At 38.2% G+C, this 26,848-nt stretch overlaps 4 protein-coding genes across 4 annotated transcripts; 2 read left to right on the plus strand and 2 right to left on the minus strand.

Moving 5' to 3' along the window:
- The first annotated feature begins 7,335 nt into the window (after positions 1-7,335).
- LOC142985870 (uncharacterized) lies at positions 7,336-8,751 on the plus strand. The gene is made up of 3 exons (XM_076134114.1): positions 7,336-7,699; positions 8,389-8,591; positions 8,680-8,751. Exons 1-3 carry the CDS (start codon positions 7,336-7,338, stop codon positions 8,749-8,751), a joined length of 639 nt encoding a protein of 212 aa, XP_075990229.1.
- Positions 8,752-9,470: 719 nt separating this feature from the next.
- Positions 9,471-12,251, minus strand: LOC142985871 (uncharacterized). Its single transcript, XM_076134116.1, has 2 exons — positions 10,637-12,251; positions 9,471-10,120 (listed from the first exon to the last, which is right to left on the minus strand). The coding sequence occupies exons 1-2, from the start codon at positions 12,249-12,251 to the stop codon at positions 9,471-9,473; spliced, it is 2,265 nt and encodes a 754-aa protein (XP_075990231.1).
- Positions 12,252-12,525: 274 nt separating this feature from the next.
- On the minus strand, positions 12,526-14,373 carry LOC142985872 (uncharacterized). The gene has a single exon (XM_076134117.1). The coding sequence runs from the start codon at positions 14,371-14,373 to the stop codon at positions 12,526-12,528; it is 1,848 nt and encodes a 615-aa protein (XP_075990232.1).
- Positions 14,374-15,178: 805 nt separating this feature from the next.
- Positions 15,179-17,937, plus strand: LOC142985873 (uncharacterized). Its single transcript, XM_076134118.1, has 2 exons — positions 15,179-16,063; positions 17,803-17,937. The coding sequence occupies exons 1-2, from the start codon at positions 15,179-15,181 to the stop codon at positions 17,935-17,937; spliced, it is 1,020 nt and encodes a 339-aa protein (XP_075990233.1).
- The last annotated feature ends 8,911 nt before the right edge of the window (positions 17,938-26,848 follow it).

Genomic DNA, 26,848 nt, shown 5'->3' on the forward strand with positions numbered 1-26,848 from the left:
GCTATTTAGCGTAGAGAAAAGATTTTATTACAAGTTCATACATACTGTAGTGCGAAAAGACTTTTTCCCCGACCTAACATTATAACCAGAGAATATAATTTAGAGTCTCCTAGAACAAGCGTAGGCTTTAATTATTATCACATTAGTTCCTTTTTTAATACAGAAAATCAAAATACGAACTCAAAATGGAACATCAACATCGTCATCATTGCCTTAAAACGCAAATTGTCTTGTGCCGTATTGCACAAGCCGTCAATACGGCACAAGCAATCCGTGCCGGTTGCTTTATCAATCATTATCACTGTTTTCCATTATTGCCAATCAACCATCTTTTATTTCATGTGACGGAAGATATGCGAGATAGATGCACATTCGCACAGATGATAATATGTAATTAAGGCCTGTCATTGCTCTAGGAGACTCTGAATTGTATTATCTGATTATAATATTTACCTTAACCAAGCACGACTTAATAATCTTTTCCTAATCCTTAAAGTTAAGTATTAATTAATAGCCGAGTGGTATAAGTTGTCACCTCCCACGCAAGTGGTCGCAGGTTCGAACCCGAAGCAACACACCAATGACTTTTCAGAGTTATGTGTGTATTAGAAATAATTATCACATGCTCCAACGGTGAAGGAAAACATCGTGAGGAAACCTTGCATGCCTAAAATTTGTTTAATACATTTATTGAGGGCATGCAAAGTCCCCAACCCGCACTTGGCCAGCATGGTGGACTCAAGGCCTAACCCCTCCCTCATTACGGGAGGAGACCCTTGCCCAGCAGTGGGATATTTATGGGTTAAATTAATTATATATTAATATTAATTAATAAAAATGTATTTAACATATCATTTGCTGATGACGGTACTTTTATGCTAAACTGATTTTAATGAATCGTTTATCAAGACAAAATAAATAGGGGTACTCCGGGACGGCGGCCTCGGGGATCGGGGTACTCAGGGACAAACCCAAAGCTGTAGTGTTCGAAAAGTCAATTAAATAAAATGTTAATTAAATATAATGACGCCATTGACGATGCTGATGGATTCGGTAAAGAGCTGGATTTCGATCTGGATGATGAATAAATTGTGATATTATAATTTTTAGCTATATATTTATATTATAAGCTTGATAATTTTTTATGTTTTGATACAGTTGTATCAAAGTATGGAAAATCATCACAATAAAATTTACATAGGTACATCACATGTTATAAATTTAACCCATTAATGTCCCACTGCTGGGCAAGGGTCTCCTCCCGTAACGAGAGAGGGGCTAGGCCTTGAGTCCACCACGCTGGCCAAGTGCGGGTTGGGGACTTTGCATGCCCTCAATAAATGTATTAAACAAATTTTAGGCATGCAAGGTTTCCTCACGATGTTTTCCTTCACCGTTGGAGCATGTGATAATTATTTCTAATACACACATGTCTTCGAAAAGTCATTGGTGTGTTGCCTCGGGTTCGAACCTGCGACCATTTGCGTGGGAGGTGTCAACTTATACCACTCGGCTATCACATGTTATCTATATTAATATTATAAAGTTGAATGAAAAGAAGAGTTTGTTTGTACGCGCAAATCTCAGGAACTACTAGTCCGATTTGAAAAATTATTTCAGTGTTGGATAGTTCATTTATCGAGGAAGGCTGTAGGCTATATATCATCACGCTACGACTAATAGGAGCTGAGTACCAGTAAAAAATGTTACTAAAACGGGGAAAATTATGACCCATTCTATCTTATGTGACGCAAGCGAAGTTGCGTGGGTCCAGCTATGTATGAATATTTCTTAAAAAATATTTTTTAATAATGTTTCATTGTTTTACTTATGTTTTAGAAAAAATATATATTAACTACCAAAATATAGCAATTGTCAGATATTGAAACGTTTTTGCAAATTAAGTTAAAATCTACTTCCATACATTAAGCCTTTTTTCAAAAACGTTCCAAGTGCTTTTTTTTCATAATTTGTATGAGAAAATAATATGAATAAATTTTAGTGACAAGTATATTTAAAAATAAGGTTTATTTATTTAGTTGCAGTGATACATACTACTTAGCTGTACTCGCTACCAAAAAAAAAGCGTACCACAAAATTACAAAACCGCGATTTACTCATTTCGACCTGCGTGTGGATTGGAACGTTGTTTCATAACTACGCCCATTTATTCTACTTATTTCTACATACTGTTTGCGGTTTCTTAAATATGATTCGATTAATTGCAAGACGTTACCCCGGATACCATAGGCGTTAAGCTTAGAAATTAAGATATCGTGATCCACATAATCGAAAGCCTGCGTAATATCGCAGTATAACGCACATACTGGCACTCTATTATCTACACTTGTTATAACGTCATTTAGAAAATCATATATTGCCATATTAATTGTTTTATTTTTTCGAAAGCCCTTTTGGTCTTTAGTTAATATATTAAATTTTTCTACGTAGCTAGATTTGATCATTAATGTACTGTTCGAATATCTTTGAGAATATTGGGATGAGTGCAATAGGTCTGTATGACTGCAAAAGTTCTTTATCATTTTTTTTATGAAGTGGTTTAACAATGGCAGTTTTCAGATTCTCCGTATAGACCTTCAGAAATACATAAGTTTAATATATAGCTAAAATGTTCACTTATATTATCACAGACATATTTAATTACTTTGGTAGAGACACCATCATGACCTTCACTATTGGTATTCTTTAGCGATTTAATTATTTTTTCTATGTCATGGTTAGTACTTGGATGCATAAAGAACGAGTTTACGTAACTGGGAATATTTACTATGATATTTTTACCCCGATCAGGAATAGGTGTTATTTTGTCTATGAAGAAGTCATTGAATGCCTTTGTTATTTCATATGGACTATTAACTATTTCATTGTTTAGCTGCATTTGTGGGATAGTGCTCTTAGGTACGTTCGGTTTAGAATTATTAATGACTAGCTGACCCGTGCGGCTCCGCTCGCGTGAATTTCGTACTGTTTATTCGTTTGACTACGCGAATTGCGAAGCACTTGATACACCTACACATAAAAATGCTAACAACTCATTTGTCATCTAATGGTTATTTACGAAAGGGACCCGAAGGGCACACAATGTGACACAGGCTCAGGCAGGCCTGATTTCCTGTGGTTACCTTCTTTCCCGCTCTTTTCTGTATCCGTACCAGCTTACACTGTAAAATATAATAGGTACCTTATTATAGACTGACCATTGCTTACCCGTCTGGATTCAGAATATTATTATAGGTACAAACAGACCTATCTGCGCCGGAGTTCTTCACACGCGTAATAATGTATACTTGCGATGATACGTCCGAAACCGCGTAACCCGTAATTATTTTTTAATATATCATCCATTGTTTATTTTTTAAAACTTACCACATAGTCTGTTTCACAGCTATCCAATTTATTTCCTTAATGCAACCAATTAATTTGGTTATGTGATACGAACTACTACGCCATCTGTTAGTTGGGGCGACAACAAACGAAATTACTCGGTTTGCCATCTAGGATATCCCGAGCGCACCGGACCTACGACCAACAACATTTATGTTTGAAAATCTTATTAATGTATAGCCTGTTTCAAAGGTATTTTTTTTACAATAAAGCAATCAAAATAAATTAATTAGGAAAAACATGCTGTGTTGCTGACTATAACGCCATCTATTGGTTGATGAGAACAACAGGTATCGATACGGATGGCACCGCGTTAACTATATATGCGAATGTTGTGAAATGGATTGCAACGCCATCTATGGTCTCATTAGGGAAACGCAGGTTCAAACGATTTCTACGTATTTTTTTCAATTTTCTAAAAATCTATGAAATTTTATGCGATAAAAAGTATCCTAGAAGTTGCTCCACTATTTATGCATATACCAAATTTCAGCGCATTCTATCCGGTAGTTTTTACGTGATAGCGACACATACAGACGGAGGACAGACAGACAGGCAGACAGACAGAAAAGAAAATTATAAATTGCAGATTCGGTATCAGTATCCGTTACTAAACATCCCCCATTGGTTTTTTTTTAAATATATTCAATGTACAGAATTGACCTCTCTACAGATTTATTATAAGTATAGATATCCCATGTAGCTTTTGCTTTATTAGTAGATGTTTTAATTTTATTGTTATTTTGTGCATATTGCGTTAATTTAATGATTTTTTTGTACGTCCTAGAATAATTTTTAAACTTATTTCTATTTAAATCAGTAGGTTTAAGACGGTATTGCCAGTGTACGGGCAATGCATCCGTACATCGCTGTGTCGGCACTTTACTCCGACACATGTCTTACGATGTTAAGCAATACTTAACTAGTACACGACAAGTATCGTACTCGAGCGGTTGACCTAACAAGTGTGTCACTGCATAACAATCATTTCATTTTATCTTAATTATACATTTAATTAGATAATAAACATAATTTCAACTTAAACATTTTATAATTTCTCTCCTTGGTGTATAAACCATACATCAATTTGGTCCTTCGAGCTTATACCTATCGCGCGGTTTGGTTACAAGCAGAACCTTCGCGTGCGTGGTACGATCAGTGACTATATTGAACAATTGTGAATATCGCGGTTATTCTAACAAGTGAATAGAGCCAAGATATTCCACGTCAGCGGACAACAAGAAGCTGAACTTCAAACAAACAAGGGTTTGCAGTTATACCAAGTAAGATCTTTCAATTTATCTAGCCTTTCAAGATGTCCCAAATCGAGGCTATGGTTGCTAATCAAGAGCAGCTTGTCGAGGAGATGGAGCGTCTCCTCACATCATTTAAGAAAACTAGTCGGGACAAGAGAACGCCCGACTATATCAAGAAAAAGTTGGATGCTTTGGATGAGTACTGGAACACATTCCAAGGCAATCACGATGAGTTGTGTAAGTATGATTTAGAGGAGTATCCCTACTTCCAACACAGCTACTTCGATAGTGCCGTAGAAGTTTACAACAAGGTAAAACTACATTTCAAACAATACTTGGCTACTACGCCGTGACCTTCACCGAAAATAGAGTCTGACCAACGACAGTCGAGCACCCCAGAACCAGGAACATCAACATCGGACCGGCCTATTGCTTTCGTCACTGGACCGGTTACTAAAGCACGAGGAGTGGATAGCAAGACTACGGAATTGTTAAGAAAACAGGCAAGTAATTTTAGAGCCTTTTCTAGGACTACTGCTAACATGGACCTCGAGGCAGTTACAGAAAAGTGGGAGTTTCAAGACCTGTTGCGTCAGTTAGAATCTAGGTGGTCTGTCATTGATTCCTTACATTGGGATCTTGACACTTTGATAAACGGCACAGAGGAGTATGAACAATACGAACAAAGTTTCACGGTACATGAACTGAAGTATAATATGATGAAAAAGTCTGTTAACAATAAGCTTTGGTCTGTATCACATAGGGAAAAGTCCACACCACAAATGGAAATCCCGATATTTCATGGAAATTATTATCAATGGATGTCTTTCAAAGATTTGTTCTCTGAAACCATTCACAACAATCCGTCGCTTTCGCATGCTCAAAAAATGCAGTTCCTCAAAAGCAAGGTGAGGGGTGAAGCAGAACGGCTTATTCAGCACCTACAAATAAGTTCTGAAAATTATAATATCTGTTGGGAAATTCTAAACCACAGGTATAATAATAAAAAACTAATATTCACTTCACACATGAATATTCTAACATCTCTGCCTATAATGCAATCTGTGTCACTGAATATGATCAAGCGTATTCATGACACAACTTTTGAATGCTTAAATGCTATAAAAAAATTAGGCGTGGACGTTAGTACGTGGGACCCAATTCTGATTCATATTTTGTCTCAAAAACTCGATCCTGAAACGCACAGTGATTATTTGGAATCTCTTAAACAACCGAGAGAGCTCCCTAGATTGCTGGAATTTACATCATTTTTGGAAAGTAAGTTTACTGCCATGGAATCTTCAATGACACGTAGGAAACAAGATATTCCCCAGAAGTCCTTCAACCAAAACGGACCTACGGCAGCAGGATCAAAACAGCAAGGCAAACAATTTTTCCAGAAACAGGCGTTCCCAACACGTAAAGTCTCACCGCACCCTAAAAAACAAGCCAGTCATTCCTATATTAGGGTAACATGCCCCATGTGTGTAAAGGAATATCATAGATTATATCATTGTCAAAAGTTTTTAAACATGCCCGATAGCGATAAAATGAGAACAGTGGAAAGTTTAGATGTATGCAAAAATTGTCTATACAGCCATAAGGGCAAGATTTGCACATCCGACATGCGATGTCGTCAGTGCGGAGAATTGCACAATACCGTCTTACACGAGGCGATCGCAAATTCATCGTCATCAAAACTTAAGATTGAACCAAAATCTAGCGCACACGTGTCGCAACAGCGTAATACGCCCGAGATTCTCTTAGCAACCGCTATGATTAAAGTCCAAGCAAGAGATGGTACCTACATAACTATGCGTGCCTTGCTAGACCAGGGATCACAACTGTCCCTAATAACTGAAAATGCTACACAGTTGTTAAAATTAAGTCGAAAACATTGCAAGGACGTCGTTTCGGGTATAGGGACGAAAGAAAGCACTTGTAAGGGCATGACTAACATAACTTTCACATCAATGAATAATAACGCTACTTTTAACACTGATGCAGCCGTTATGAAAACGCTAATTAAGAATTTACCTAGCCAAACATTCCCGAAACCGTCGTGGCCACATTTAGAAGGTTTAGAATTAGCAGACAGGGAATTTTACGCGAGTCGTCCAATAGACATACTTTTGGGTGCCGATGTGTACTCGAACATAATATTAGAAGGGATATGCCGAGGTGAGCAGTGCATGCCAATCGCCCAACAAACACGCCTTGGTTGGATTCTGTGTGGGGACTAAGAATCTCCAGTGTAATGTCATCCTGAACAACTTAGACGACATTCAACGATTCTGGGAGGTCGAAGACATATGAGAAGAAATGTCTATATCAGCCGAAGATCAGTACTGTATTGATTTTTACAAAAATACTACCAGGCAAACCAGATGGTAGATATGAAGTACGTATTCCGTTTAAACCAAATTTTGAAAAAGAAATAAGCGAATCAAAACCCTTGGCAATAGCGCAATTTCGGCAGTTAGAAAGAAAATTCGCAAGAAATCCCGAAATGTCAGAAAAATATAAACAATTCATGAATGAGTACATATCATTACATCACGTGCAACCGGCGATCGGTAACACGAAACCCGATTGTTACCTGCCACACCACTGTGTAACACGTGCGGAATCTACGACTACGTCACAGCGTACAGTGTTTAATGCGTCGGCTAAAATGTCTAACGGGAAGACATTAAATGATTTCATGTTCCGAGGACCCAATCTTCAACAAGATCTACAAACTCTGATCCTGAAGTGGAGACAGTTCAGATACGCTTTCACGGCAGATATCGAGAAAATGTTCAGACAGATTTGGGTCCACAGGGATGACCAAAGGTTCCAAAAAATCATCTGGCGAAATTCACCCAATGAAGCCTTGCAAGAGTACCAGCTTGCTACCGTCACTTACGGAACTAAATCGGCTCCCTTCCTCGCGATGATAACATTAAAACAGCTGGCACAGGACGAACAAGATTGTTATAACAACAAGGTTATACAAACAATACAAAATTCCTTTTATATGGATGATTTATTGCAAGGTGAGCATACTTTACTAGCAGCAAAAGATCTCCAACGGGATCTAATAACATTATTGCGTTCTGGTGGGTTTAACTTGCGTAAATGGGCCACAAACTCACCGGACTTATTAACAAACGTCAACAAGGACGAACCCAACCAAGTGAGGTACGATTTCAAGCAAGCGGAATCGACAAAGGCATTGGGACTGCGATGGAATAGTCAACAAGACACCTTTACATTTGATTTGAGGCTTAATACCGATTTAACCATACCGACGAAACGAGTGCTATTGTCAGATATATCAAATTATTTGACCCATTGGGATGGTTGTCACCAGTATCTGTAAAACTAAAACTGATTTTCCAGTCTACCTGGGCCTCAAACCTTGACTGGGATTCTAAAGTTCCAGAAGATTTTTATGCCGAATGGGTTAAAGTTAAATCAGACATACATACCCTAAACACAGTCGCAATACCCAGGTGGATTAATACATTATGTAACCAAACGATCCAGTTACACGGTTTTAGTGACTCATCAACTAAAGCTTATTCGGCAGTTATTTATTGTAAGGTGAATAACACTATTGTTTTGGTCGTCGGCAAATCTAGAATTGTGCCTACAAATAAAAATATATCGCTTCCCAAATTGGAGCTAGCAGGAGCTCAACTATTGTCGAAATTGATGAACAAGGTCAAATATTGTTTATCAGATTACAATCCCGAAATCTACGGTTGGACAGATTCACAAGTAGTGTTAGCTTGGATTCAAGGAGACGAGGCCAGATGGAGAACTTTTGTGTCTAATAGAGTACGACAGATTAAAGAAGTTATACCCGGAGGCTCCTGGCGATATGTGAAGTCAAGCGAGAACCCAGCTGATTGTGCTAGCAGAGGAATTTTACCATCACAGTTGGTAAAGCACACACTTTGGTGGCATGGGCCTTCATGGTTATCGACATTTGCTAAACAAGACAGCATAAACACAACGTACGATACCACAGAAGAAGCAAAGACAACGAGAGAAGTCTCCGCGCATGCCGCACAGAAGGAAATACACGAAAATTGCATCGTGAAACAGATTATTCACAAACATCATTTTTCACGAGCAATTAGAGTATTAGCATGGATACGTCGCTTTATCACGAAAAGGGAACATAGAAAAAGGTGTTCTTTTTTAACATTAAATGAAATAAAACAAGCGAGATTTTCTATTATCAAACACCATCAAGAAGAAGCGTTTTCCGAAGAAATATCAAGCCTTAAAATGGATAAGGGAATTGGTTCGAAGAGCCGCATTTTAAACCTCAATCCCTATATAGACAAAGAAGGTATTCTTCGCGTTGGGGGAAGGTTGAGACATGCTTTACTCAATGAGGAAATGAAACACCCGATCATAATAGCAAACAATACTAGATTAGCAGAGTTAATCGTCGATTATGCCCATAAGTTAACCTACCATGGCGGCGCACGATTAACTGCATCGTTTATCAGAAGACAGTACTGGTTGTTGCGGTATTAAGGTCGTGTTTGCTTTGGTAGGATGTTAAAATGAGAGAATACACGTCTGCTTGGTTCTGCGTTATATTTGCAACTGAATTTACAAACGTAAGAAAATTATAGGTTAATTAGCTTCAACATAAGCCGCCCACCAAAGGACTATTTGTCCTTTAATAAAATTAACAAAATTGACACTTCATGCATAATTTACATTAAGTATAATATGCTATCAGGTTTGATAAACAAACATTACAGATTTTATGAGTAGGCAGGCTGAAACATTACTATTTAACAATCAATCTGAGGTATCTACAGGTAAAGCACACAATTTGGTCACAGATCGCTTGGTAATTGTGGTCCCACTTTTCACACTATAGACCCGAGTAAAACCATCAGGACCGGGATGTTTGTCTGTTATGCGGCCCATAAACCATTTTCCTGGCGGTAAAGAGTCCTGCTTGATCAGTACTATGTCTCCCACCTTGAACTCTTTTTCACGCTTTAGCCATTTGGGTCTCTGCTGAAGCCTGGTCAAGTACTCCTTCTGCCATCTCGACCAGAAGTCGTTTAGTAATCTCTGGGTATATTGCCATCGGGTTAAATTGCTAACCTTGGCGGTCTTTAAATTTACGTCAGGAACATTGACTGGTGCTTCAGCTATCAAAAAATGACCAGGTGTCAGTGGTTGCATGCTGTCGTCATCCATAGGACATAGAGGGCGTGAGTTGAGGCATGCCTCTATTTCGCAGAGAACTGTGGTCATTTCTTCAAAAGTCAGATTGGTGCTAAGGACTCTCTTGAGATGGTATTTGATCGACTTCACACCAGCTTCCCATAAGCCTCCAAACGTCGGTGAATAAGCTGGTATGAAATGCCACTGAGTTCCATCATTAGCAAGCATTTCAGAGACTTCTCCATCAAATTGTAACTGTGCTTCCTTCCAGGCTTCGGAAAGTTACTTGTTAGCACCGACAAAATTTCGTCCTTGATCACTCCATATATTTGTACATTTTCCTCGACGAGCGCAAAATCTTTTAAATGCACCGATGAATGCTGATGAACTCAAATCACCGACCAATTCTAAATGGATTGCTTTCGTGGACATGCAAACAAATATAGCAATGTATGCCTTGGTGGTTTTAGCTCCCCTACCCTTGTTCATCAATACATTGAATGGTCCAGCAAAGTCGACTCCTGAGTTAAGGAATGCTCGTGCGGGTTTCACTCGTACGCTAGGTAAGTCACCCATAACTTGCGTTCTGATTTTAGCATTAAGTTTAGCACATATCAAACAACGATGGACATAGTTTTTAACCAATGCTTTTGCTCGTAGTATCCAGTACTTGGACCTAAGGTAAGTAAGCATCAATTGAGTTCCTCCGTGCAACGTCTTCGTGTGAGCTTCTGCTACGATTAAAGAGGTAAGTTTACTGTTTCGGCCTAAAATTATAGGATGTTTACTGTTTTCAGTCAAGTCAGCGTTCCTGAGCCGGCCGCCCACCCTGAGGACACCATGCTCATCTAGGTAAGGGTCTAATGACTTGATTTTACTTGTTTTCTTTACTCTTTTCTTTCTTTTTATTGATTCTATCTCTTCATTAAATTCTTCTTCTTGAGCCCTTTTTATGCAGGTTTGTAGGGAAAGTTCAAGTTCTTCAGTAGTAATTATCTTATCTAAATTATCTTTAAATAATTTTTGTTTCAGAAATCTACGGCAGTACGTGATTATTCTCAAAAGTGATGTCAACGTATCAAAGTCATTGAATTGCATTGTTAATTTATTTTCTTCATTATTTGTTACAATAAGAGTTTGCAGGGTTTTCTTCTTAACTTCTAAATCGGTTGGTAGTACGTTTGGTCTAGTGAACTGTATCTTCGAATGCTGTAACCACTGCGGTCCGTTCCACCACATATCGCATTTCTTCAAATTTGCTACCAGCATGCCCCGAGATGCAACATCAGCAGGATTATCCTGTGACTGGACATGATACCATTGGTTGCTGTTCACATTGCTTGTGATTTCCACAACACGGTTGGCTACGAACGGTTTCCATTTGTTCGAATCTCCTGCTAACCAGGAGATGACAATAGAAGAGTCTGTCCAGGCATAAATCTGTGATGCTGGTATTCTCATAGCTAGCCCTATTTGCTTTAGTAATCTGGACAAGAGCAGAGCTCCGCACAATTCTAGTCGAGGCAAGGATATAGTTTTCAAAGGTGCTACTTTTGTTCTTGCAGCAATGATGCTAGTTTTTATGGGATTATCTGGATGTGTAATACGACAATACACTACAGCACCATATGCCTGCATGGAAGCGTCACTAAATCCATGGATTTCTACACAGTCTTTGTTAGAACCCAATGTACCCATCCATCGATTTATAGAGATGTCGTTTACGTTTTCAAGGTCCGATCGTATTGTAAACCATTTTTCGGTCAACGTTGAGTTTAGAGCTTCATCCCAATCCACTTTTTCAAGCCAGAGCCGTTGGATCAGAATCTTTGCCATTACAAGACAAGGCGCAATCCATCCGAGAGGATCAAATAACCTTTGGATGTCTGAGAGGATGCTTCGCTTTGTGATCACATTACCTATGACCGGTAAATTCAAATTGTATTCAAATGCATCGTTGCTTAAATTCCATAATATACCTAATGCCTTGACTGTTCCATCAACCTTGAAATCTAGATGTGCCTTAGATGATCTTTCGCTTATATGAATGGTTTTCATAAATTCACTACTATTGGATAACCATTTTTTCAGTTCGAAGCCACCCAATTGTAGTAACCTTTTCAGATTTTGGCTGACACTTACAGCTTGTTCTAGACTGTCAGCTCCAGACATGACGTCATCAACGTAAAAGTCTTTGCGTAATATTCTGGCCGCTTCTGGATACTTGTCGCCTTCGTCGTCGGCTAGTTGCATTAGTGTTCTTACAGCGAGGTAGGGTGCAGAAGCTGTTCCAAATGTCACAGTCAAGAGTCTGTAGTCTTTTATTTCTTCAGATGTGTCATTTCTCCATAGAATTCTCTGATAGTCTGAGTCTTGGTTATCAATACGGATCATTCGATACATCTTTTGTATATCCGAAACAAAACAAATAGCATGAGTTCGCCATCTAATAATCAAACTTCTCAAATCATCTTGAAGTACTGTACCTAATAGGAGTTCGTCGTTTAAGGATATGCCATTCGAACCCTTGCACGATGCGTCGAATACTACCCGAGTCTTCGTAGTTTCTTTATCATCCCGAATGACGGCGTGATGAGGTAAGTACACAGATCTGTTTTTTAATTCCTTTTTAGGTACTTCTTCCATGTGTTTTAGTTCTATGTATTCGTTAATCACTTTAATAAATATATTCTTTCTTCAGTTCTGTATTTTGATTTAATCTTCTTTCTAATTGCATGAATCTTCTATTTGCTATTTCTCTAGTATTTCCTTCTGGTGATTTTGGTTGTGGTGTGTTGAACGGTAGCTTTACTATGTATCTTCCTTCTTGATCTCGCTTGTGTGTCTGTTTGTATATATTTTCACATAGTTGTTCCTTTTGAGTTAGGCTTCTTTTTGAGTCCGTATCAACTTCCCATATTGTTTTTAGTAAATCTTCTATATTAACTTCTTGCTTCATGATAGTTAGGGATTTTTCTTGTGCATTGAGTTTCATTGTTACTCCACCCATTAGAATCCACCCCAGGTAAGTATTTTGAGCACACGGAGTACCTGGTGGGCCCTTGATTAGTCCCTGTTTCAAAATTGCAGCGTATTCGTTGACACCCAATAACAAATCAATTGTTCCAGATGCATTATAATTTTCATCTGCCAGTTGGATGCCTTGCAGATGTGGCCAATCAGTTTCCATCTTGATGCTTGAGGGTATATTTGAGGTCAAATGCTTGGACATCACGTAGGCTTTGATGGGTAGCTTGAAGTAGTTTTCCCACTGTGACAAAACTTGTAATTTAACCTCATGCTTGACTCGTACTTTGATAGATTCCATTCCAGAGACGATTAGATTAACTGGTGATTTGTGTAGTTTCAGGATCTGAGTTGCCTTCTCGCTGATAAAACAAGCTTGGGATCCTGAATCTATCAGCGCTTTCAAAACAGTAGTGTTGCCATGTTCACCCTTCACAATAACTACTGCTGTGGCTAACAGCGATATATTTTGCCCGGTGGTGTAGTGAGACGCAACCATTGCATGGACTTTCTTCTCTTCTTCATCTACTTGGTTTGAAGACGTCGGCTGCTGAGGTTCTACTTGTGGAGCCGCGCTTGTATTTTTGGGTTGATGTAGAAGTGTGTGGTGTCGTCTTTTACAGATGCGGCAAGACATTGGCATACGGCACTTGAACACCGAATGTCCCGCTCCAAGGCAGTTAAAACACAACTTGTTTGTTTTCACGTGTTCTCCTCGTTCCTCAATTGTCATTTTATTGAATGCGTTACAGTGGCATAATGTGTGTACATCCTTACATAAAACACACGATTTCTTCTTTTCGTTTTCTGAAGTTGTTACATGAAGAACTCGCTCTTTCGTTGTTCTAGTACTAGAGGCCGGGGTTACTAATTCTAGCGCACGGAATGTGGCTTCTAAAAACTCGCGCAAATCCTTCCACGTAGATAAATCTTCAGAATTTACTGAGTACGCCGCTTGTTCCCATTCCTTGTGTGACTCTGGGTCCAATTTCTGTACAACCAGAAAAACAATTAATGGATCCCAAGAATCAGTGTTGACGTTCAGATTCTTCAGGCTGTTGATAATCTCGCTGGTGGTATCTAATAGCACTTTCAGTTGCACCGCTGATTGATGTGAACATTTTTTCAGCGCAAATAATCGTTTGAGAAGTGCGTTCACAATTATGCGTTTGTTGTTGTAACGATGAGTCAGCGATTCCCACGCCTGAATATAGTTCGCGCTAGTAGGTTGAATGTGCTTCAACAATGATGCTGCTTCGCCCGTGACACTAGTCTTCAAATAATGGAATTTTTCTATATCACTCAGTTTAGTGCATTCGTGAATTAAAGATATGAACAAATCTTTAAATGTGGGCCACTCTTCGTAATTACCGGAGAATGTGGGGAGTTTTATACTCGGCAGCTTCACTTTCATAGGCGAGTGTTCAATGCATGACGTATTGCTAGTTGAGGACAGATCTGGCGTTTTCGCGGTCAACAGGTCTTTCAGGTCACCCATCATGCAAATATATAAGTCTTCCTGATGAAAGAATTCTTCATTGACGAAGTATGATATTACTCCACGTTGTTCTCTTGTTGTGCACTTTAATAACTCTTGGTGCGCCTTCTTGAAGGTGTTCCAGTATTCTTCAATTGTTTGGATGCGTGTCTGTAAATATCCCGGCTTGGATAAGCGTTCTTTTGGACATTTTTTGAGATTAATTTGAGTTTTCTTCAGTAATGACGCCGTATCTTCAAGAATACTTAATATCTGGTCTGCTTGAGTCGCCATGGTACAATTATTTCTTCAAATCTTGATAATTACGTATTTATTAGCGATGTTTACAACTTCTAAGCGACACGTAACGACACTGCGGCGAGTGATTCTAAGAAATGTGCATAAAAAACTACACCAGATGTTTTCTTATCGCTGTGGAATGTGGCTCCTTTTGTTCTAGTGCGGCCGGTCCCTCGATGCTCGATCAAAGATAATCCGGTTCGAAATACGACCATATGTTGCGGTATTAAGGTCGTGTTTGCTTTGGTAGGATGTTAAAATGAGAGAATACACGTCTGCTTGGTTCTGCGTTATATTTGCAACTGAATTTACAAACGTAAGAAAATTATAGGTTAATTAGCTTCAACACTGGTTAATGTGTGGTAACAGATACATATATCAAAAAACGCCTACGACAATGTGTGGTGTGTCGCAAGTTTGATTCTAGTAAACAACAACAACTGATGGGTGACCTTCCTCGATCCAGGAGTAACAGGAGTCGACACGAGCATTTTATAATACTGGAGTCGATTACACTGGGTTTGTGATGATTAAGGCCAACAAGGGCCGTGGTATCAAGACCACGAAGGGCTACGTTGCAGTATTTGTCTGCATGGCAACAAAGGCCATACATCTTGAACTTGTCACAGATCTCTCGACGTCAGAGTTCCTCGCAGCACTACGTAGAATGGCGGCACGAAGAGGTACACCTCGCCACATGTTTAGCGATAACGGTACCAATTTTGTAGGTGCTAACAACACTCTTCAGAAGGAATACGAGGAGTTACAACAAGTATTTGGCACCGAATTTATGGCTGAAATTACAGATATGCACATTGAATGGCATTTTAATGCCCCATCTTGGCCATCAGGGAACGGTTTGTGTGAAGCGGCTGTCAAGAGCCTAAAATACCATCTTAAGCGCGTTGTCGGTGAACAAAAACTGACATACGAAGAGTACGCCACAATATTGAGCCAATTAGAAGCTTGCTTAAACTCCAGACCACTCTGTCCTTTATCCGAAGATCCAGATAATCTGGACTACCTAACGCCTGCTCATTTCTTGACCGGCGGGGCTGGTCTCACAATATTCGAGACTGAAAAGGATCTTAGGACACGATGGCATTTAACAAGTAGGATATTCCAAGATATCTGGAATAGATGGCGCAGCGAATATCTTACTCAACTAACAACGAAAAGCAAGTGGAAACAAACACGCGATAACATAAAAATCGATGATGTCGTACTGATTCAAGACGATAACCTCCCGGCCGGCAAGTGGGCTATGGGAAGGGTTACGGAGCTTCAACCTGGCAAGGACAACCTTGTGAGAGTCGTCACACTAAAGACTAAAAACGGCTACATCAAGAGGCCTATAGTCAAACTGTCCATTTTGCCAGTATACAACGAACAGAAACCGGACACAAGCCAAGTAAATGTCGCTACACGAATTCCTGCAAAACTGTGTGCCTATCGTAAACAAACCTTTAGTTACATAACAATGGCTTTATTATTGTTTATGTCTCTAATTTCGAATGTGCATAGTTCATTTAACATAACGAAACTCGAAACAGATGGTTTATTCTTAGACCGGGTATCTAGAATAAATTTAATTCGGGATGAATGGAAAATCATCGCCTATTATGATATGGACCCATATTGGCAGGGTATAGCAGCCTTTAAAAAATATGCAAATCAATTAAATCACATGTGTTCGCATATACAACAACAAACACACTGTGATATAATCATATCACAATTGCGTCACGGATTCTCAGAACTCGAGTACTACAACCTATTGCTCCTGAGTCAGCACGGCCGTTCGCGGGCAAGGACGCGACGCGGCCTTATAAATGGTGTCGGTTACCTAGCAAATAGCTTGTTCGGCGTTCTTGACGAAAGGTTCGCTGAACAATATCAACAAGATATTACTCGAATAAAACTTGACCAACGCTTTATGTCTTCTTTAAGGAAAAATCAAACATCTATTATTGAAGCCGAGTACAATTTGTTAAAGCGAGCTGGTCAAACGATGGAAAAGCAACATAAACTTATAAATAAACACGTGATAAGTTTAGAACAGGCTGTAAATAAATTGCAGAACGAAATCAGGACCCAATATGACACTATTGATTTTAGCATTGGAATAATAGCTGCAACCAACATGCTCCAGAATTTGAAAGACATTCAAACCACCATGTTAGATGCAGTAACAGACATTTACCATGGTAGATTTGATATCCATTTGCTTGCTCCAGAACAACTAAGAGATGAACTGAGTGTAATAGCAAGCCAAATTTTAATGTCATCAGACTTAGCTCTCCCTTTTGATATACAAACAGACTTAGGTAAAATATACAAATTGTTGCCGTTAAATCAAGAATAACAGAACAATATTGTATTTTTGAGATCATGCTTCCGCTGATCAGCCGTGACCTATTTGAAGTTTTTAAGCTTATACCTATGTCCAAACAGTCAGGAAAAAATATGATAAATATTATACCAAAGTCAGAGTATGCCGCTATAAACCTGAAAAAGGACTCCTATGTAACATTGTCTGAAAATGACATAAACCGTTGTTTTGCTGACACAGACTTATTGTTATGTACCTTAGAGAAACCTATCATGCATTTACATAATTATACAGACTTATGCATAATTGATAAACAGACCTTATCGTGTAAACTTATGACCGAACCATGTGAAAACCGGTGGACGGATCTTAGACAAGTAAACAAGTACTTGTATTTTTGCTGTGACTATTGTACTCCTCATATTCTGTGCGAAGATCAAGCCACAGTTCAAAAACTTACGCATTCAGGTATTATTAGCATTGAACAAGGATGCTTAATAAAAACTGAAAGTTCAATGATTTATTCGCACAGCTTACAAGCAAGTAGTATGAAAATCAGACCTAGTCTCAATATGCCTGTAATAGCTCCGATAAATCACTTGTTGAACATTACTCTTCCCACTGAGAACATAATCGATGAATCAGATATTTTGCGAAATCGACAACAGTTAGAAGATATTCATGAAAAAATTCGAGTCCTTAAGGAAAACCAGGATTCCAGGGATACCTTCTCATATCATGATATTCACCATTACTCTGCGATTTATGTTGTGGTAAGCGTAGTTGTTATCATATTTAGCTGTCTACGTTTGTCGGAGTATCAAGCAGCGGTCGCGCGGTCCCGGAGTCGTGACTTCGGTGAGACACGCGCGGCCTTCGTCGTCGGTGGTAGCGGCGGCAGCGCCCGAGATTACTTCTCGGGCTGCTCCCCGCACCCGTACTGTTATGCGTAAGTGTGAAAGTGACAGTGAAAACGTAGAGTTAAAATCAATTAGTGTTAGTGATAAATTAAGAAATGTGCGTAAACAAGACAATTATACGTCACCTCATGAGCGTAAGCCTGTGTTCACAAATAATGAAAACCTTGTGTAGACAATTTAGGTTACCATCATTATGTAGTCATTCATTAGAGTAAGTTAAAACTGTAACAATCATCTTTGTCGCATGTCATTCATTATTCATTTTTCTTATATTCATTCTCGTGGGAGCATGTACGGGCAATGCATCCGTACATCGCTGTGTCGGCACTTTACTCCGACACATGTCTTACGATGTTAAGCAATACTTAACTAGTACACGACAAGTATCGTACTCGAGCGGTTGACCTAACAAGTGTGTCACTGCATAACAATCATTTCATTTTATCTTAATTATACATTTAATTAAATAATAAACATAATTTCAACTTAAACATTTTATAATTTCTCTCCTTGGTGTATTAACCATACAGCCAGAGTAGCGTTCTTTTCTTTTTGCAACACACTCTTATTCCCCGCGAAACCCATGATGGCTTCCTGTTTGTTTTTATTAATATGTTTTTCAAAGGGAAACACAAATTATAGAACAGCAAGAACGTCTCCATGAATATTTCAAAAGCTTTGTTTGGGTCATTAGTGTTGTATATTTTCGAAAAAGATATGCTATTTAGACATTCATTTAAATTATCCATATTATCTATACTTTAATATTATAAAGCTAAAGAGTTTGTTTGTTTGTTTGTTTGAACGCGCTAATCTCGGGAACTACTGGTCCGATTTGAAAAATTCTTTCAGTGTTAGATAGCCCATTTATCGAGGAAGGCTATATAACATCACGCTACGGACATTAGGAGCGGAGTAGCAATGAAAAATGTTACAAAAACGGGGAAAATTTTGACCCATTCTCTTAGGTGACGCAAGCGAAGTTGCGCGGGTCAGCTAGTTTCCACTATAATCGCGTCGTTTCACTCACATACCACTGATTAACTAAACACACTTTTTTTACTGGACATTTCAATACCTGTGAAGTATGATCTGAGAGAGCATAATTTATTATTTCTGCTTGGCAGGTTTTACCTAAATTGTGTGCAAAAACATCAATACAAGTGCCACTTTTTAATCTGTATAGTGCACAGGACTGTTGATATAATTTATTGCATATTTTTTTCAATATGGTCGTTCTATTTTAAACTACTATCTATATTCAGTCTAAGTCATTTTTATTAAACCTTTGTCCAAACTTCATTAATATCGTTTTATCTAAAGGAGATCATCCACGCTCCATACATTTTTGGGCCTGTTTTCAAAGTGCCTGCCAACAAAAAAAAGTGGCATGTATCGATAGAGCTAGCCATTTGAAACAATAGTTAGTATGGCACAAAACCGGTAGGATCGCTTTAAACCGAGTTATACAGGTTTGAAGATTCATAATATTCAAACATTTATTCATTTCTGAAAGTTCTGTTAAACATAAAATAATGATTGATTTTGCTAGAATTAAGTATCTAAAGCAAACGACCACTCTGAAGTTGATTTAAGGTCATAAGCACACGTATCAACTCGGAAACGGTTCGTCACCGTATCAACTCGAGCTCATCAGTATTATTTGTATGTAATTCCCTGCTGTACCACACTTATCGGAATCGTTATGTGATCGCCCCGGCTCACGACGATGGGAGTGGTGCGTATGCGCATTATGCATACACCAGCACCCAGGGTGAAGTGCGGGACTATGTGCAAATTCCGATAGAAGGGCGGGCATACCTTCTAAACCGCAACATGTGTCCTCATAACAAGGGCCCTCATCACAAATGGTGCCCGAAGAACAAAATGTTGTTCCACATGTCGATGAGTCGGACATAACAACCCAACGGCAACACTCTAGATGACCTCTTACCTAGACGATGGTTTGTTAGTTGCACACAATCGAGGGTGCGGCGTTAGTGATTCTAGCGTTTCCTTTGCATCCTCTGTCTGCAGCTAACGTAATTGGCGCAGTCGGTAGGATACTCGCGGGCCGGTTCGCGAGCGGTTCTAAGTATCTCACATCGATATTCGCGTTCGCGTGTCGCCCGGGCGGCTATCAAGCCATCGTACGAGTATCCAGAATCTACGTGAAGCCACAGCAGAGGTTATCTAGACATCGATAGCGCAAAAGGAAACAAAGAAAACGTTGTGTTTAAGAAAAACTGATATCAAGAAGGATAAAAGAAAATATAATAAGAAGAAACATATAAAATTTATTAAGAGATAAAATAGGAACTACCCCGTGGATCGCGGATCGAAGATCACTTCTTCCAGAGCAGCCAGAAGCAAACGGCAACGATGAAGATGTACGAGCCCCAGAGCACTTGCGAAGATACGCAGTTGGTCACCTCCGTCGTCCACCAAGTACCCGTGTTCAGGCAGCAGGCCATACAACAGGGCTTCCACGGGATGGTAATCCATGCCGCGTATCCACATCTCCGCGTCGTAGTAAGCTACGCCGTCGATCCCCAGAACGGGAATGATAAATTCTTCGTCACGACATGTACAATAAAACCGAATCGTCGGGAATATCACACATTCAGCGAGAGGTTTAACTTCCATTGAAAAAAAAAAAGGAAATGGAAAATGTGGAAAAGAAGAACAACGAACGCTGCAATTCACACAGACACTAGCCACGATGTGACGAACACAGGAATGAAACGAATTAATTAAATCTATAGTAAGTAATCATGAAACCGAAGAAGTATCAAATATCTAAACCATAAGTAAAAATAGTCAATTACCGCTACGCATAATTTCATTTCGCATAATTTCAATAAATCACGGAGAAGAACTAGAGATGATATATTTTATGTAAGTACACTTGAATCTTTCTCGTGTTGCTTCCTATCTTATCCTAATCCACTTCCAAGATTTTCCGCCCCGGAAAATCTCATCCCCGGGATCCTGCATCGCGCCAGGCTCGCCGGCATATAGTAGATAGCCATAGAGAGTTAGATAGTGAATTAGGTTCTAGTTTAAGTAGTTTACTTGAAATAAAAATGCCGTACGATCCAGATGTAATCTATAAGGCCTTACGTCTTGTACCAGAGTTCGACGGTAACCATAATGTATTAACGAGGTTCATTCATATTTGTGATCGAATTGTTACCCAATACGCTAGCCCTGAGCCAGGCAGTGAGTTAGGTAATCTGTGCTTATTAAATGGCATTTTAAACAAAATCACAGGGTTCAGTACAATAATGACTTATGTGACCTTAAATGAGACAATACAGACAACTATTGAAGCTAAACGTACACTCGAAGAAGGTAGCTATGCAGGCTTTTGTACGTGGTTTAAAAGAACCTTTAAGATCGCGTATACGGTGCATGCGTCCAGAGTCTATAGAAAAAGCTCTTGAATATGTGCAGGAAGAATTAAATATAATGTACCTGCAACAACGTAACGATGCTCCAAGGTCTCATAGCGTTCCTAAGCCCACTATGCCGTCCAATATACCGATAAGTACGCAAGGTATCCCACGGCATCCCGTGCCTAATTGGCCAGCCCCAATGGCACAACGTCCCTATCAATTTCCAAACCAGGCTTTTAAATTTAATATGAATAATCAACAACCAAATCGTTTCCCTTCACGAACACAGCAAATGTTCCGTGCACAGCCTAATAATTATCATCCTCAAAGTAATATGTTTAGATTACAACCTAGGAATAACGCCCCACAAGGTGCTGGTGTAAAACCCATGAGCGGTGTACAATCTTTCACCCCTAGGGCATTACCTATGAAGTCAGGTCACGATTGGCGAAAATCCGGTAACCCACCACCTAATAATTATTTCAAGAGACGTGAGATAAATCTTAATAACTTTGCTTTGCCTGATAATGCCTATTATTCTGCTGAGTATTACTGTGAGCCCGAATATGAATGTTATAGTGACTTTAATAATTATAATGATCCTTATGACTATAGCTATAATACTAATTCAACTTATAATGATTCAACTAGTTATAATCAAGTGGTACATGAGATAGAACCACAACCAGGTCCTAGCCATGCAGGCCAAGACCAGGATTTTTGTCAAGACAGGATATCAAACGAGCAAGGATAGATATTAATTTGCAAACTCAAAGACAATTACCGTATATAGAAACTTCCTGTCCTCCTTTAAAATTTTTAATAGATACTGGTACTAACCAGTCATTTATAAACCTCGAGGCTGTACAAAATTTATTTTCTAATTACTCTCTTAATTACGACCCTTTCGAAGTAACAAACATACATGGTGTCAGTAGAAGTGACCATTACATAACGTTGCCATGCTTTAAAGAATTTAAAGATAGCGATAGTCTTAAACTATTCTTATATCGTTTCCACGATTATTTTGATGGATTAATAGGATTAGATATATTGTCCAAACTAGAAGTCAATATAAATTTAAAAGATTTTAAATTAGTAACACGTAACGCTACGAATCAGATTAAGTTATATATTATAACCCCCGTAACATTAATTTATATGAGGATATTATTTCAGCCAAAAGCTCTAAAATATTTAATTAAAATACCGATTAACGCCCTGGATGGCGAGGTTTCAATAGATACACAGGCTTTCTGTGGTTGTATTTTACAAGAATGCCTTACCACAGTAACAAACGGTCGAGGATATGTAGAAATAGAAAACCCAACGTCTAATCTATACTAATATTATAAAGCTGAAGAGTTTGTTTGAACGCGCTAATCTCAGGAACTACTGGTCCGATTTGAAAAATTATTTTTTTATTCTATCTATATTATTTCACTGTTAGATAGCCCATTTATCGAGGAAGGCTATAGGCTATATATCATCACGCTACGACCAATAGGAGCAGAGTACTAGAGAAAAATGTTACAAAAACGGGGATAATTTTGATTCTCTTATGTGACGCAAGCGAAGTTGCGCGGGTCAGCTAGTGATATAATATTTTATTTAGATCAGTCCGCTTGTGCAGAGGTATTCAACGTTAAATGCACGCAATCTGAAAATTCAAACCATGTAAATGATGTTTTGTCGCGACTTCGTATAGATCATCTTCATGAAGAGGAAAAGGCTAATCTTTTAACATTATGTAGTCGTTATGCAGATGTATTTTATATAGACGGGGAACCGTTAACTTTTACAAACAAAATTAAACATAGAATTCGTACAACAGATGAGGTACCCGTGTACACCAAAAGCTATCGTTATCCTTTCGTTCACAGACAAGAAGTTAGGGACCAACCAGATTAACGATACATTACCATTCCTTTATACAATTTATACAGTTGACAGATATTGAAGATAAAATAGGCTCTGTACAAACTCAACTCGCAATGTTTCAGACTAAACTTAGTAGAGGAGCATACGCTATTTATGAATATCCAATAATATCTGACAAATAAACTTAACAAGGTATTAAATCGAGTAAAAGCACTCAAACCTGTAAGAGTTAAAAGAGGTTTAGTAGATAGCTTAGGGTCAGTAATTAAAAGTGTTACTGGCAATTTAGATTATCAAGATGCCTCAAGATACGATGAAGCCATCAGAACTTTGCAAGGCAATGAAAATAAAATAGCTTCAGAGTTCAATAATCATATAAGTCTGTGTAAGGAATGGATGTTTCAGCATAATGTTGTTTTAGATCAATTAGTATCAAATCAAGTAAAAATGAATGCATCTTTAGAATTACTCTTAGAAAGGGATGCTCTGAAAGATTATAATTTAGTTAGATTTACGAAGTTTGCCCAAACTTTAGGCATTATTACTAATAATGTAGAAGATATAATGTTAGAAATAATTAGAATGGAAAATATTTTAGCTTTTATACATGCGTCTGGTACGCACCAATCTATGATAGATATAGAGGTCTTAAAATCAATGGTAGATAAGTTAAAATCATTAAATGAACAAGATCAAATAATAAATTTAGAGTTACGGGAATACTATGATCTGATTAAGCCAGGTTCATATTTTATTGAAAAGAGAATAGTATCTATTAGTTTACAATTTTCCTATAATTTCTAATGAAATATACGATTTATATAAGTTATCCATAGTTCCTAATGAAAAACAGTTAGCCCTTGTACCTCCTACTCCTTATATAACAACAACTGAGAAATCATTCGTGTACATAGAGGCTGAATGCCCGAAGTACAGCAACACGTATCTCTGCGAAAAGAAAATAAGTCACCAGATCCGGACGGAGCCCGATTGTATCCAGGAACTCATCACTCGCCAAAATCTGCAAAGCACCTGCCGATTGACCAAGATATCACTATCTAGAGAAGCAATAGAGAAATAAGATGATCAACACTAGGTTCTTTCACTGCCGCCTCCTACCAAAGTACAACTGACCTGTGGGAGGAGAGACTTCAATACGCTACGAGGAAGTTATCTCGCTACAATTCCCATTGATTGCTGTATCCAGACACCCGAATTCACCATAATCAATTATGGAAACGAGATAAAAGGTCAACCACTAAAATTATCGAAGATTCCTTACGACGATTTGAACAAAACCGATGGATTCGTTCTCATTGGGTCCAGATCAGTCAACTTAGAAGAACTTCACAGCATTCAGAACAAGGTCTTACTAGAAAAATCTATAGATACAATAACCTCAATCGTCTGCCCTGTACCACACAACGATACCATTCTATATTATCGTAGTGTGTGCAGCCGTCGCTGTCATGTTCGCGTTAAGCCGCAAATACAGATTTTGGAACACCAGTTCAGAAAACAAAGAGAAGCAGCAAACTCTTAAGATCCATACATAAGAGGTGATCAAGAAACAAAAAGAGGCTCCAGCAACATTTTCTCTTAATATGACAAAATAGTTGCTGTTCTGAGGGTGGAGATGTTATGTATTCTGCTTACACCAAACCGGATGAATAGCGACATGATAGCCAATTACCTACATGGGCTATTTCAATATTAACTTTCAATACTATTTGCTGAATCAACACTCATGCGGTGGCCTCGTGTAACCTAGATCGACATTGCAACATCCAAACTGCTGATGTCGTCTCCTCGTGCCGCCACCTCGTGCCTAACTACGAGTTGCTGAGTAGCCGATCACTTCGTGTCGTGACCTCGATTAATCTTAATTTTAGAATAATCTCGATTATTAAGGCAGTGTAGCTCTAAGTAGTGTGGCAACCCTATGGTTAACAGCTGATTTGAATAGCTCCGTGTAATTTTTATTTAATTTTTGTATTTTAACAATTTTAAGTATCAAAATACCAATTTCACACTAATTTATTATCGATATATATATATTTCAACATAATTAGCTAACTTTTACAGTACTTATTGTGTAAAAATTGTGTAGTGCAAATTTGGTGAGTAACAACTACCGGCAACCGGTAAAAAGTTTTTAAATACTTTTATTTTGTGCATTTACCGGGATTCATTGTCGTCTTTTTAAAGGTAACGTATCTAATATTTTTAATTATTTACTTACATTAAACAGTTCTGTGGTGTAGTTACACTTGCTACTGCACTTTAATATCTCACAGAACAACATAACCTCCCATTGTTTGTTTGTGCCTCTTTAGGTGTATTATTTTTTAGTTTTGTGAGTTTTAAATAGATATATTTTCACTATGATCATGACCCGCAAGGCCTTGGCTCGCCAGGAGGAGACCAAACTCCAAATGGCTTTGAGGGAATTGAAGGCCACCAAAGAGAGGTACAATCAACTTAGTGGTGAAAGAGACGACAATGAAAGAGAATTGTTAGAAGTACTTAGTAAAAACGACAAAATTAGGAAAGAAATGTCAAAGTTGCACTCACAGTACAATCGTGCTATAGACGAGCGGGACAGGCTCCAACTCATTGTTGACAACTTTCATGAGTGCCGGAATGAATACGTTTGCGCTTTAAAGAAGATAACTACTCTGGAACAACAACTACATATAGCTAATAATAAAATATCTGATTTAGAGGACTTCAATACCACAGTTGTAGCAACCACAAATCAAAGCTTGTTCGATGAGTTGGTGACCCCCGGACTGGACTGTGCTACAGTAAATAATCTTCATCCTTCAGTGATAATAGATTTGACAAGAGATGATGAGCCCATTAAGAATTGTAGATCTGTGAGGGTTATTAGCTGTAGCAACAAAAAGCTTAAGAAATATATAAAAATTAAGAAATATATTACAAAGGTGAAGAAATATAATATAAGTTCCTTTTGCATTCAAAATTTGAACCAATATTATGAAAAATATGTCAAAAATGAAACACAGTTTTACAAATAAAAATGGTTAATTGTACTTTTTTGGTAAAAAAACCGTATCAAAAAGTTTTATAATAATTACTAAGTAAAACCATAACTGAATGGACCACAAAAACATTGTATTAAAAAATCTAAATTAAAAAATCGTAACTTTTTATTAAGTAAGTAAAATTATTGAGATCAACTTTGTGCGTAACTTTAATTATTTAGTAAAATTAAACATCAATCATCATCATCAATCAATGGGTAACGTGACGAGGAGACTAAGTGCAGCAGGAGTATTAAAGAAATAAGATAATAGAAAAGGTTTTTGAGTTTTATAAGCCTTTATATTTAGCATTCGTGGATTATTCCAAAGCTTTTGACAGCATTACTCATTCCGCCATAGAATCATCACTCCATCCAAGTCCTACTTAAAGATACTATGTAGAATCGAACCTTCATACATCAAACTCATCAAAGCAATAGACAACAATATCATTCCAAATCCAAAGAAGCTTGAAACAGGGAGACCCGCTATCTCCCAAATTATTTACCAGCATCCTCGGAGAAATTTTCAGGAGCCAGGAGGCAATCAAAAGCATAGTTGTAAGTGGTAAACAGTTAACAAACCTTTGTTTTGTAGACGACATAGTCCTCTTCTCTT

The sequence above is a fragment of the Anticarsia gemmatalis genome, chromosome W, assembly GCF_050436995.1.
Source record: "Anticarsia gemmatalis isolate Benzon Research Colony breed Stoneville strain chromosome W, ilAntGemm2 primary, whole genome shotgun sequence".
Classification (NCBI taxonomy): Eukaryota; Metazoa; Arthropoda; class Insecta; order Lepidoptera; family Erebidae; genus Anticarsia; species Anticarsia gemmatalis.